We start from the raw sequence: 14,570 nt of genomic DNA, 5'->3' as shown, positions 1-14,570 counted from the left end.
TTCAAGTATCTTTTAAGATACCAAACTATTTGGAGCCCACCTGGCTGCTTTCAGTAAGTTTCTGAAGTGTGAACATTTATACATCTTCTTTGAAGACTAGAAACAACTTTGATATGCTCCTAATCTAAAACTTTTAAGTCCTAAATACGTGAGTGTGCACATTCGTATTTTTTGCTCCCAATTCTATAAAGTGACAAACCTGACAAACCCATGCTTGATACATGCTTTATGAACTGACCTGTTCTCTTTCAACTCTCCGCTTTTCTTCTTCTGCTCTTCTTCTCTCCTCATCCTCTTTACGCCGCCTCTCCAATTCCTCTAGACGCCTCTTCTCTTCTTGTTCTCTCCTTCGCTGCTCACGTTCCTGCTGCCTTCTAGCTTCACGCTCTCTCCTTTGTTGCTACACAAGTAAGGGTATATGATCAGCAGGGGTCTTCTAACCATGGCTCTGAAGACAGTTTGCAGAACAGTTATGGGGAGATGGGCAAAAGAGGGAGTCCACTGACCACATCTCTATAGGGCAATTATTTTCACACTGTCCGCTGGCTCATAGACACGGACTTCCTCATAAATATTTATTGAAGGTGTTCTGTTTCTATGAATCCTTAGATGGTATGTTTTCACTCTGGTAGCATTTATTCCACATTGTTCACAACAATTAGGGGGCAGGGAATTATCCCTAACAAAGTTACTGAGGGACCCTTAAATTAGAAGAAAAAGAATCAAGGGCAATAGTAATAAGGAAAAGGAAGGGAAAAACAATTAAAAAGACAAGTACACATCAAAAATAAAGGAACTGATATAAATGAGAATAAAAAATGCCATCACGGTTACTATGACTATTTTAAAAAGCTATTAAACACATGCTTTCTCTGTATCTGACATGGTGCTAAACATTTGATACTCTTTATTCCATTTCCCTTACTTATCATTAAGAGACTGGCCCAGTGTGCCCCAGCTAGCAAGTCCAGCTAGAAGAGTCACTATGCCTCTTAAGCCTGTCCTATTAACTAGACACCATGGCAGCCCTATCAACAGGTACAAAAGTGAACAGAAGAGAAACGGTGTCAAATCACCAATCACTGAGACACTCCTGAATGAATCCAGACTATTTTACCAGCCGCTACATATACAACAATGTTCTACACAAGCACTCAACTAGCTTCCTGTCATCCCTGCCAGTCAGACAAAAGGAAAACAAGAAAGTCAACAGGTGTCTACATCCTTAAAATTACCCATTACCTCCAGAGAATTCAGGTTCCAAGACAATCAGGTTAACCTGAACAGATAAGAAGAGGTAAAGAATCTTATAGACTATAAATTATAAATGCACTAAATTTTATAATGTTCACATAATCAAGTAGCCAAGATATGGGAAAGAGTTCTTAGAGAAGTTTTAACGAGCAACATGGCATGGAGATCAAGAAAGAGAATGCAACTTGATGGAGAGGGAGTTCTGTCCCTTGATTTGTCAAAACAGAGCTGTATATGGTAGGGATGGGGAGGAGGGAGTCTATATCCGAAATCATCATGGCATGGAGTTTGCAACAGATTTTTTTTTTACAACTTGCTGATTTCAAAGCCCTCTTGAAATTGCTCCATCCCCCTCCACTCTCTGTCCTCCAACCATCCAGTCAACTGCTACTTCTGAAAGCCTTCCTGACACCACACAGTCTTACTGGGTATCCTATTAAGACCTATTTTCCCACCACAACAGATATTTTTTAAAAGTGGAATGTAATAATAATGATAATGATAATAATAATCTGAAATGGAAAAAAAAATTTCAAAGCTCTCAAGCAATGAGTAGCTCCTTTTCGTTTGGGATGCCGTCCTCCCTGCCCACAGTCTTGGGGAGAGCGTTTTGTTACAGGCAGGTTAAAAGATTAGTAGGAGGGAAGTGAAGAACTGAGAGGGTACATCAGCAGTCTATAAAAGTGAGCAAGACAATCCATTAGAGTATGGGGGTGGGGGCGACAAAAACTTTACTTACATTTAAGGTTCACTCTTTTAAGGTAGGCAGTTTTTGCATATTTTATAGGGTACACAATCCGTAAGAGATACATCTCTATCAGATGTATATGCTCTTATTTTTTACCAATAGAATGTGAATCAAAAACCCTTAGGGCCGGCCCTCCCTGGTGGCGCAGCGGGTTAAAGCACTGCACTAAGAAGCTTAAGCCACTTCCGCATGAGTTCAATCCCCGCCTGCCCCGGAGGTGACCACATGGCGCGGCAGACCTCTCCTGACCCGCCCGCTGCTCCCCTCAGCAGTGTACTTCGTCGATCTGCCTGTTCTGCTCCCCACTCTGTCTGGTGAATCCTCTCACCCTCCGCATCTCTGGCCTGTACCCCAGTTCTGTACAAATAAATAAATAAATCTTTAAAAAAAAAAAAAAAAACCCTTAGGGCCACTCCAAACAATGCCACATGACCTGTCATCAACAAAGACTCCTCCAGAAAGAGCCGGATGAAAAACAAGCTTCAGGTAGAATGCCGGATACTGAAGACTGCCATGTTTAAGTCTGGAAAAACAACGAGGCTGCCAACAGATGGGAGCCTAGACGCAGTCTAGCATCCAGTGCAAACCAGCCTCAGGATTCAAATTTCCACTTATCCACAAAAAACAAAAAAGGGAAGCTGGCTGTAGAGGAAAAACAGAGTTGGGGAGTTGAACCAGTAAGAGGGCTGCATTTCCACAGGCAGCCCTTACATCTACAACATCTGCTGTCCAGTCCACCTCGTCTACTGAAGTCAGGCATGAGTCAGCCCAGCCCCAAGATCCACTTCTCTCGCCTCTCCTGGAGAGCATCTAGCCTCAGAGCATGACAAGACTCTGGCACACATTCTTCAGTCACATGGGTTTTTGACTCCAAGTGAGAGCACTTATCTGCATGAAATGGGAAACTCCAAAATGGTGGATGGTGTCGAATTCATTTCCTTGGTTATTTCTACTAAGGGCAGGATTCACCAACAAGAAGAAAATCTGGATTAACTTCATTTAACTAAATGTTACTAGCATGTTTTAAATACTCTCACAAATAGTTTTTTTCCTACTTATTTTAAAAATTTTAATCAAAGTAGTTAAGTACTTTACAAAATCAAAACTAATACAATGTTTATATCAAAAGCAAGCTGGCCACTTCTCCTTCCCAATTCTTACTCCCAAAGTAGAACCACTTTTAATGCTTTTTAGCTTCCCCCACAGTATTTACATCCTTATTTTAGTCATTTAAGAGCAACATGTATATATTTTTCATTTTAGACACTACCTATTGACTTATCCCAAAGGATATTCATTGTACCGTATCAACCTAAACTCCCAATTAGTCATATGATGATTTCCAATTAAATAAAAACCACCTTAAGGCTGACCCAAATACATATAACTTTGATTTTTGAAGAGCTATTGGCTTAATTTTTTTTTATTTTATTGGTTTTTGATGGATCTATCACAAAATCATTTGTAAAGTCTCTTGCACTGCCATAAAAATCCCCTTCCATATGGCAAGATGAAACCAGATATTTTTTCTTAAGAGGATTAACCCTTTCTCACAGCTCTCTTTATTAAGCAAGTCCTAGTTGAGAGAAGAATTGATTGATCATGCTGAAGGCAAAGGAAAAGAACACTGTAGTTATCAATTTCTCTTCCACATTATGCTCTAGTATTTGGATTACAAATTGAACAAAAGAAACTACCACTCTAAAAAACAAACAAACAAACAAAAAAAAAACACTACAGTCAGAATGGAACCTTGACTGGATGAGGGGTGAGAGTGATAGTTAAAAGTAAATATATCACAACAGAGGATTAATGCAAAAAAGCTAGTTTCTGTAACAGAAAATCGCAAAATTGGAACATAGATCCCATCAAGCACCAATTGAGTAACATCAACCCATACTGAACCAACCCACGCCAATGATTTCAAATAACAAAAGTTTCAGGATTCCCGTGAACATCCCTTTTCAGGTTTACCCCACTATGGATGATGAACATGATATAATTCTTTGAATATTCTGCACACTGAGATCAATTTCTTAAAATAATTTTCTTTAAAAACAAAAGAAACTGAAAATGTGCAAGGTGCTATCATTTACAAATCACTTATGAAATAAGAGATTTCCTTATTACTTAAAATTTTCTAAGTAAGCCAGAGTAAATATGTACTTTTCCAACTATGTTTTAATTATACTTAAGTTCCCTTTCAAGCTCGGTACTTAAAAGTATTGCTTTTACCTCAATTCAAAAAAATATTTTAAAACAGGTCATACTGATAATGAGGTCCTCTTAAATGTACTTCAGTGGACTTGCCAGCTTTAGAGAAGCTGACTGTAATAAATCACTCTATTCTTCAGATTCAATTCTTCCCAGGACATTTTGAGGTCATGTTACTCAACACATACCATACATAATACCACCTCTGAGTTTTTAAATATAAGATCTAGTGAAGCTTCAGTAGAAAATCTATTTGCTTTTCTCCCAAAGACAACTCTTTTCCATCTTTAGGCGACAAATAACTAAGTTTACTCTTCACATAATTTAACTGTAAATACAATCAAACACTAAACTTGACTGCCAAAAGAACCTTTAAGCACTTATGAGTTATAAGAAATAAGATAACTACACCCTCTGCAAAAGAATAGAGCTGGTGACCTGACAAAAAGTGAGCCCTGGGCGATGGGGCACCTGGTTGCCGCCGCCCCTCTGTGATTGCCACAGATACTGGAGCTGGACCTATGGAACAGGGGGCAGTCCTCTAATGCGGATTCCTGGTGTCAGTCACTAAAATGTGTTACACAAAAGCTCTGTGGGCTTTATGGGGTCAAGAACTAGGTCCTACTTTTTTTAAATGCATGGAAACACTGCTGGGGGTGAAGGAGTTCATTCATGTACCATCCTTCTAAGATCTCATATCCAAGAAGTACACTACAAATACATGGCACAGATTATTATTTTTCTTAGAAATGTTCACATTTCTTAGTGTTCTATCCTAATCCCATTTAACATGGAAAACTTTGCTGTACTCACTCCTTGTTTCTTAAGTTTTTCCATTTCCACCCTTTTAAAATGTCACAGAAATTTTGCAATTTGTAGAAATGATAGAAATGAACATAAGGGTGTATCCTTTTTGTGGAAGAAAAAACAAAAACAAGAAACTGCTGCCACACACTCTAGTATTTATGATATCTCTCTTGAAAGAAGCAGGTTCCCCCAAATCAAAAAATGACACTGAGACTCAAGGGCTAAAGACTTCTAAAGATCATAAAGAAAGTAATTCTTTGGGAAAACAACTATCCTATGAGCAGTGTCTAAATACAGAAAAGGAGAGTCAAATAACAGAAAAAGGGACTCTGCCTCCTATCAGAGGATGTTCTTGAGTGGACTTAAATGACCAGCATATACTGTCTATAAAGCACATGTCTGTGCAACAATTACACTGTGGCAACAGTTATTTGTTGCCTTAAAGATGGGCAACAGTTATCTTTGGGTAAAGCAAATGGTTTCTCTACGGTAACATAATGGTCAGACTACAAAGAGAGAAGGAAATGGAGAGGCTTTTTGTTTTGTTTTTTTTTAAAGAAAAGAATGAATTCTAACCTCAAATGAAAAACATGACTTTGATGCTGTATTGGAAAGATCCTTTGTGCAGGTGCCCCCAAAAGAAAAGTGCATTGTTACTGTTATGGCACCATAGCTTTTGCTAAAAAGAAATCATCCTTTCCCCCTGAAATTTACTATAATGTAGCATACCAAACTACAGATAAATGTATGTTCTTTTTACCTCCTGACAGTCTCTATGAAGTCAAAATGAGGAAGGTCAGAGCAAGAGATAAGAAACTTAGCTCAAAAAGTAACCAGTTTAAAACCATCGAAAGTATACCAACTTAGTATTTTTACTTACATTACTGATTGAATTTTCTATAGAACAGTACCTTAATATTTTTATTAAACTTAGACAAGAAAACATGCTAACCTAATATGTAAATGCCATAGAAGTAAGGCACAATAAGTCAGTAGGTAAAATTCAAGATTCAATGAAAAAAAGAGCACAAAATTATTATTATAAAATAACAACACGGTGAATTAAGTCTTCACTTTTGCTCTAAAAAAAATAATAATAAGATGAGCCTATCAACAATTCTTTGGGGGAAAAAATGAGCTGAAGTTCTATTTAGCCAAAAGTGTGATGATGCATCTAAACATGGGAGGTTAAAATAGTGATATTAAAACTATTTGATAGACATCATTTCCTGAGCAGGTGAAATCAAAAGGTTAATTGAATTAAGTGCAAAGTTCTCATTTACAAAAATCCCTAATTCTCTAGGCCCTGTTTAGCCAATAAAACAAAATGATTTGGGGGGTATAAGTAATATACAGGTACCACATTGTTTCAGTAACTATTTTTTTTTTACACTGAGGTATCACTGGTTTATAGAACTATATATGATTTAGGAGTGTACATTTACCCCTTTGCAGACGTATGTTACCACACCACACTCATAACCAAAGCACCAATAATCCTCCACCCTAGTCCATTAGGCCCATGCCTCCCCTTTGCTCTCCCCACTCACACCCCCCAACTTCTAGCAGCTTCAAATATGCAGTCAGCTCCCAAGGTTTAAAAAACAAGATTTGAAAACTTTAGTTTCTCCTTTCAGCCACCTCTGGCATTCACTCTACTCCCCCCACCCCTCCCTTCCTTCCATGTGCAAAGGCTAGGTAATAGGTACTTATTTCACTTATTTTACCTATTTGAAAGCAGTTTCATGGCCATGTTACAAATGAATTCTCACTGACCTGGTCCCTGGTAAGCATTAAACCACAAAACTAACCTGTATCATGTGCTTCACAAAGTTTAGCCCAATAAGGTAAGAAAGGAAATGGTCAATACTACATAGGGCAAAACTAGAAACAGTCAGATCCTAAACCCATTGTCATATTAAGAACTCCAAGTGGTCAGCATGGACTTGACGGGACTTTCTGAACCCAGTCAGGGTTTCTTCTGTGTGCAAAGAACACTGAGAATAGTGTCAACAAAAACCTTATTTTCCAAATGTTTGCAAGTAAACTGCAAAAATAATTACATAAATGATGACACTGTTCATGCTATAGAGGAAGGACATGCTCCGTGTTTTTTTCCACCAGCCCTTGCTGGACCTTTTCAGTCTCTTTAATTACACAGGCAGTGACCTCCTAAAAAGGGCAAGTTATGGCACTTTTAATTCAGCCTACAAACACACCAAAACAAAACAGAGTCTTTCCTCACAACAATTACTTTTAAACAACTTGGGTCACTGCCTGAGTTGTGATCCAAAGTCCACACTATGGTACCAACACAGGGATTTGTTGCTATTTGGGTTCTTTTCCAAGTGCGAAAGATAAAGGTGAAACAGTAAAAGAAAAATGCTTAAAGTTCCCTTAAGAAGTTACTGGAAAGATCAAGCTAGGGGGAAGTATTGCTGGCTACTGATGCAAATAAAGAGAAAACCAACCAGGACATCTATTTTTCCTACCTCTTCTAGCCGCCGCCTCTGTTCTTTTTGCTGCTCAATGCGCTTCTGTCTTTCTGCCAGCAGCTGCCTTTTATATTCCTCCTGCTCCCGGAGCTGTTGTTCCTGCAGTAGCTGTTGTCTCCGAAGAGCCTCAGAACGTTCCTTGTTCTCCTGCTGCAGTCTCAAGAAATCCCGACGAAGAGTGGATTCACCAGGCACATTGACAATGGAACTAAAGGAGAAAGTAGGACTTTCAGGGTGCACATCAATCAAATGAGATAGCAGCTCCAGTATTCTATGTTCACTCTCTTACCCAAATCCTCCCACTCTGGGCTCCAACTAATAATCCAGGGGAGATTACATCTATAAATCATTGCTATATATTCTTTAATCCATTTCATAGATATTTTAAAACTCTGTCCTATATGTTTAACAAGTCTTCCCTACTTAGGATTCTCACATCAACTCAGAACTCCACAAAATGAAAAGCTGAAATCACCTTTCACTCCACTAGCCGCTCCTTAAGTACCTTATTTCTTATTAGTAAAAGAAACATCATGTTCCAGGTCTAATTTTCAGTACTTAGCTTTCTTTCATCTTCTTCATCTGGTTCACCAAATTTTACACTGTATCCCCATCCCATATATATATTTTATTTGTAGGGCCAGCAAACAGTCTGAGTGAGCTGAATGAATTAGCATTGCACATGTAAATTAAATGCCACCAATCCCACCTGCTCACCCATAAAGAGTCACTTTTCTACTCTCAAACACTTGAAATAATTAGCAAATAAATGTTAAATTGTCTTGTCTACTACAGCAAACTTCTATCAAAAACCAGTATCACTACAAATGGAATCAATTCAAATTCTTAAATGAATTCACACCTTCTCCTATGTTAAGGAGATAATATGAAGCGTCTTCAATAACTTCATTTTTTGTTTTAAATACTCTGAACCTAGAGGGTCACCTGTAGGTTTCTCAACACACTTTTCCATCCTCCAACTAGCCAGTCAGGTGTAGCTACAGCATGAATGATGGTGGTAAGACCATTATTAAAACATTTAACCCTGACTAGTTACTAAGAGGTGCATGCTACCAATTTCTGAACCTTCCACTTCAGTATAACTGGGGAAGCCAGAATAAACCAAAATAAGGCCACAAAGAAGACCAGGACAGAATATATCCTAACAGAGGAAAAGAAGTGCTGACACCATTACTTTCAGAAGAACAAAACAAACAAAAATGTTCTGGGAAATTTTAGCTTCAGTAGAGGCTTTACTGGCGTCCAAGGAACAATTCTTTGTGTGCAGAACTGTTTAGTACATCACAAGACACATCCCACCATACCTCCTAGAGCAACAAATTCTAGTGTCAAGATCTCCCTCCCTGGGCCCTGACACATGTCCAATGACTGAGGGAAAGGAAGCAATGCAATTATGATGAAGAACTACCGCCAAAAAGAGAAAAAAAAAATGTTTCCAGGAGTTTTTCAAAGAACAGAAAAAAATGGTACATATGAAGGTACTTTCAAAGTAACTTAAGATCCCTTCAAATATATAGGCTTCTTAGCATCATCATGAAATTTAATCTGTTCAGAAGGCAAGCTGAACATTACCTTGGCTCTCCCTCCTGTTCAGGCACTTCCTCCTCCTCCTCCTCACTTCCACTATACTCATATTCAGTTTCATCTATAAACAAAAAGACAAGATAAACGGGACAGTTCATTAATCATGATACATGTGTGGACAAGCACCTTCAAGAGTATTATAGCAGAAAATAAATGCTTTTGTGTGTGTAGAAATAACATCTATGAAGAGCTTATGGGGAGGAGAAATGTGACACCTCACTAACCAGGGTGAACAGGGTGATGATGTCTGGACTAGCCTGACAGCTCGAGCAGGAGCAGAGTCTGCTTCATTCAAGACCAGCCCTTACGGGACACACTGTTCAGGGAGTGGGGCAGTGCTGTGAGCAGCCCTAAGCCCTTAACAAAGTATCAGCATATTCAGAAAGTCTGTTTTGATACCAAAATTTGAAAAATATGTAACTGCCCAAACTATGGCAGCTGAAAAAAACAAAACCATTTAGTTATTCTGAGCATCTCTCTCTCTCTCTCTCTCTCTCTCTCTCTCTCTCTCTCTCTCTATCTATCTATCTATCTATCTATATATATATATATCATATCATATCATATCATATCATTTATCACACTAGTTCTTTACTATGCTAGGCACCCAAACTATTGACGCCAGATGTATCCAGGAAAACGCCAAACTAAATAATCTTGGGATCCTTTAAACAGGTATTCTATAATGTTTAAAATTTTGTGCTATGAATTATTAATTATGAATGAGAGGCTGAGGTGAATCCAAAGAGAAAAAGAGGCCATTTGAGTGTAAAGTAAGAAATGAAGGTCAAGTATCCACTATCTCCATGTGCAAAATGTGGATGACAAGGAAGACACAGGATTCTCCAGGTTAAATACTATATACTACATGGGAATCTTCAGAAAATACATAGTAAACACCAGCTGTACTGCACATCTTACATGACAGGTAGCCAATTATTAAGAAAGTGATAGGAAAATGATCCAATTTACAAATATTTTGTTTAAAAGTCACTTTGTTTTCAAAAAAAAAGTCACGTTTTCAATTAAGAGTTCATTCTGTTGCAATTATATTGCTTAATATAAAAAATTAATTACTCTGGTGACTGAATAAAGGAGAGGAAAGAAAAGTTACTATGAATATCAATGATGATTTTGCTCTTAGCATCAAAGCTGTGTTAAGACTCCACTGAGCTTGTGTAAAGCAGTTCAACGCAGGCTCCAAAAAGACCTACTCTCTTTCTTTCTTCTTTATCTTTGAAATTTAACTGTTGGGAAAAAAAAATTACTAATGGGCACCAGTTATCCAAATGCTGTTCTACAAAGTCAGTGTACAAAATCACAAATCAAAAGACCAATATAAGTGAGAAGCATCAGAGAAAAGGCTTCAGTGGAGATGGTGATAAACCTGAATTGCACCACTATGACAGAAGGAAACAAGGCATTCCAGGCAGGTGGACACAGAACGTGCAAAGATGTAAGGCAAAATGTGGGGAACAGAAAGAAATATCAGGTAATCCTATGAAAACTAGGTCATGTTGTGCAGTAATGAAAGTATTCAGGTCATGCAGGAGGCGCAAGTCTAACTACACTGCCAGTCACAGAAGCAAAGCAGCAGTAAGAAACACCGAGTTTTCTGGAATAGAAGAGTAAGGCAAGGGAGACACTGATGATGATGTGTGCAGATGATGTTCAATCACCCCTGAGTGACATACTACAGAGCAAGAGGTCCATGATAAAACAGAGGCAGAGCAGCAAAGATGCACTCCTGGGGACAAACAAGAGATGCAGAAGGACCCATCAAGGTGCCCTAACTGGCAACATGCCCCACAGCTCTAGTCAGTTCTCCCCAGGGCCAGGCTGAATGCTAGGCCCACCACAGACCTGCAGAGCAGAGACACACCATGCAAGCACTGTGGGAAAGGGACAACATAGTCTAGCTAGTGACTAGTTAGTTTAAAATACTACTAAGTATTTTTTTAAAGAAGAAAATAAAAACAGGTTTAATACCTTTCTCTCCTCTCTTCTTCCTGGTCCGGTCTATATGGTCCTTCAGTTGGATTCTAACTTGCCTTTCATTTGGCTGATCCCTTATAAAAGGATGTTTCAAAAGCTGCTCTGTGGAGGGCCGCTGCATGTAATTCTTCACCAGGCACCCTTCTATAAAACTAAAAAATTTCTTTGACCTGTAAGAGGAAATAAAAAAAGTTCATCAAATTCCTACCACAAAGAGCAAAGTTCCAAAAATATCAGTAACTTATAAATAAGCCTGAAAACAAAGATTTAAAATTCACTCTGAACATTGTGCAAATGCATATAAATAATTTAAGGAACATAAAAGGAGCTTGGTTCTACTGCGGATCAGAAGCATCACTTAAAAAGACAGCTCAATATTTAAAACACATCACTGACAACATACCACAGAGGTATGTTGATAATCTAAAAGGAAATCAGATTTAATGAGTTGGATTTAAGTTTAGTGTTGCTTATTAACCATTTAATCATAGGGGTGGAGAAGGCAAGGAAGCAGGGAGACAGACATAGGAGTCTGGAACATGGAAAACGAGGACACATGTAGAGATAAGAAAATGAGCCAAGTCAAGTGACCAAATGCTCAGGGCCCTTAATCTGTGAAATGCCATTATCATTGAGCTTCACAGTGATTTACTTTTTCATTCTGTAGATTAATAAAAGAAGTATAAGTTACAGTTTCGAGGTCAATGACCGTTACTGACATTTACCCTACCACGTACTTATCTGCCAATTTTTCCATGCCTGGCTCAAGAACACCCACCCTCAGTCTTGGAAGAGACCTTCTTAGCCATCATTATCTTCAAAGGCTCAGTCAAGAATCAACTGTCTTATAAGCACTTCCTGCCTTACCCCACACACCCCAAGTTAGGAGCATTTTTTTTTCTGTAGTTATTCATGCATTACAGATTGTATACTTCAAGTTTCTGTCTCCTCTACTAGTTTGAATTGATACTGGTAAGGAACTGATTCTTATTTTTCAAGTTGTTAACGATGTCCAACACGAATATGGTAGGCCATAATAGGTACGAAATAAATTTTTGTTGAATGAATGATGTATTGTCTTTAAAAATGTGACTTAGAGAGTTAACACAATGCTTTACAATTCACTACTTTTAGAAATCACTTCACTGACTTGTATTGCCATTCAAACTTTGCTTTCAATTGAACAAATATTTATTATCAATGATTTATATTTGTTCATGCTAGGCTCTGTTAGGAAATAAAGTGGAAGGAATTTATGTTTGCACAATAGCAGATGTACAAACAACTTAGAGAGGAAGAAAAAAATACAAGAAAAACCATTACAGTGGGTGAAACATTTAGAAAAAGTAGAATATTTGCTATTCCAAAGATGGAAGAAGACATCATTTCATAGAGAGAGGAGCAACAATAAACACAGGCACTAAAATCCTAAGTTGTTTTCTAAAAAGGAAGGAAAAATGAGTCAGGGGTAGAGAAGGATCTTTAAAGTCTCTCAAAGAAGTTTTTACTTAATTCTACCAATGTGGACTTTCTATAGTGGTAGTTGCAAAGCTCAACTACAGAGATTTCCAAAGTCCAACTGCCAACAAGGATCATTTCAGCAGTTTATTAAGAATAAAAGCACCTGGGTCATTCCTCAGCTCTAACATACCAGAACTTTGATGCTGGAACACAAATTAAAATATTCCAAAGGGTCATTATTAATGTACCATGTCTACAGATAGACATTTGGGAATCAATGATCTTAGGCATTTGGGAATCAATGATCTACAGTACATTCTTTAAAATCAACTACCAAGTTCTGCTGGACTAGAGTATAGTGATCTTTAGAAAAGCACTGACCTAAAAAGCAGAAATTTCTATTTGGTGGACAGGAATAATGCAATCACAAAGGAAGAAGGACTTCATGTCTTTAATTGTCTTACCCCTTTAGGATACTTGGGTAAAATGAGAACAATGATGTAAATTAATGAAAATACATTTAATTAACTTAGTTAGAAAAAGTTTGGTGTAAGAACAGAGGATTTGTCATCCTTCATCTCTCTTTAATGTCACTGTATTATACACATAGTGGCTAACCCAAAACTACAAGTGATGGACAGAGTGGCACCAGTTGACAAGATCTGTAAATTGTGAGATACCCTGAAAATAAAACATTTGTTAAGCTACCCTTCTCTTACAGACTCCCTTCAATAAAATCTAACAATGGAAAAGGGGAAACGAATGTTAGCATGAGCTGGATGGTGTTACCCCAGCCCCATAGATTACTCTTTAGTGATGTCCACTGTCTGTATTTGATTTCCCTAGGATGGGTCTCTCATGGATGCCCGCAGTTAATTATGTTTTAATAAAGGAGACCAACTGGAGCTACAATCTTTGAATTACACAGTCTGATATACTTTATACAGTATGAAAAGAAAAAGGCAATTCAATGGACTATGACAGGGGATTATTTAAGTTTTGTTGGTGGGCATGGTTAACAAACATAGTTAAGAGTTGTGAACTTCACCCCTAAATCACATAGTGTTGTAAACTAATGCTGCCTCAAATTTGAAAATGACAAAAAAAAAAAAAAAGAGAGAGAGAGAGAATGATGAAAATCTACCATCTAACCAAATTGAAGGAGTAGGAATGATGACAAAATATGATGGGGAGAGGGACAGGGAGGAAGAAGGTAAAATATGAAAGAAATGAGTGAAGTATGTGTGTGCATATTATTAAGAATTCAGAAATGGGAAAAGAAACTCCAGAAGGTGAGACCTAAGAAGAAAATAAGAGTAACACAGCTGGAAGACCAACTCTAGAACAGAGGGCTTAAATTAAAGACCTCTGAATTAAAAGTATACAAACCTAACTGGAAAATTATTTAAAAGCGTTTCAGAAAGGAAAAAAAAAAAGGCAGGTAGAGAAGTGGGAGCACCCTCATGCCTGCAGAGCTTGAGTGCACAGAAGAGCTACAGGGAAGAACTCAAAAAAGTTCAAAGCGGAACAAGTCAACAAAACTTTCAGGCAAGAAACAAGTCTACTCCCTTAAAAACTTTATAACTAAATGTAACCATCATTTTTATTTTTCCACGCTGTTAAAAATTCTTAGTTTTCATCAGTGAAGATTATGATCATTTTCCTCCACAGATAACAATTTTTGCTTAGCAAATGTAAGAGAGCTGCACAGAGAAAGAAAGGTAGCAGCCAAAAGAGAGAAGGCCATTTCTTTAACATGTTTTTTCTGGTATGAAAAGGGATTCATCCAACATCAGTGCTTGATAATCATTATAGCAAATGCCTCCAATGATTTTAAAATCATAATTCATCAGAGGAACTGCAAGTCCACAAGATTTTGCATTGATTAATTAATTTATTTTTTTTAAAGATTTATTTATTTGTGCATACAGAACTGGGGTACAGGCCAGAGGCTCAGGGGCGGTGAGAGGCTTCACCAGAGACAGAGCGGG

At 37.8% G+C, this 14,570-nt stretch overlaps 1 protein-coding gene across 14 annotated transcripts in view; it reads right to left on the bottom strand.

Annotated features, from left to right (window-relative positions):
- Window positions 1-14,570, bottom strand: part of MAP4K4 (mitogen-activated protein kinase kinase kinase kinase 4) — a 171,740-nt gene that overhangs the window by 33,643 nt on the left and 123,527 nt on the right. For all 14 annotated transcript variants that reach the window (XM_004686174.2, XM_004686175.2, XM_012727446.1 and 11 more), the window contains exons 9-12: window positions 11,113-11,288; window positions 9,112-9,184; window positions 7,516-7,726; window positions 239-400 (exon numbers count right to left, since the gene is read on the bottom strand). In XM_004686174.2, coding sequence (XP_004686231.1) covers window positions 239-400; window positions 7,516-7,726; window positions 9,112-9,184; window positions 11,113-11,288 — 622 coding nt within the window. The remainder of the gene's footprint in view (window positions 1-238; window positions 401-7,515; window positions 7,727-9,111; window positions 9,185-11,112; window positions 11,289-14,570) is intronic.

Source organism: Condylura cristata, unplaced genomic scaffold (genome assembly GCF_000260355.1).
Source record: "Condylura cristata isolate star-nosed mole 26May11 unplaced genomic scaffold, ConCri1.0 scaffold00020, whole genome shotgun sequence".
Lineage (NCBI taxonomy): Eukaryota > Metazoa > Chordata > Mammalia > Eulipotyphla > Talpidae > Condylura > Condylura cristata.
Note: the sequence above shows the minus strand (reverse complement) of the source record. Positions and strands in the feature narration are given on the sequence as shown.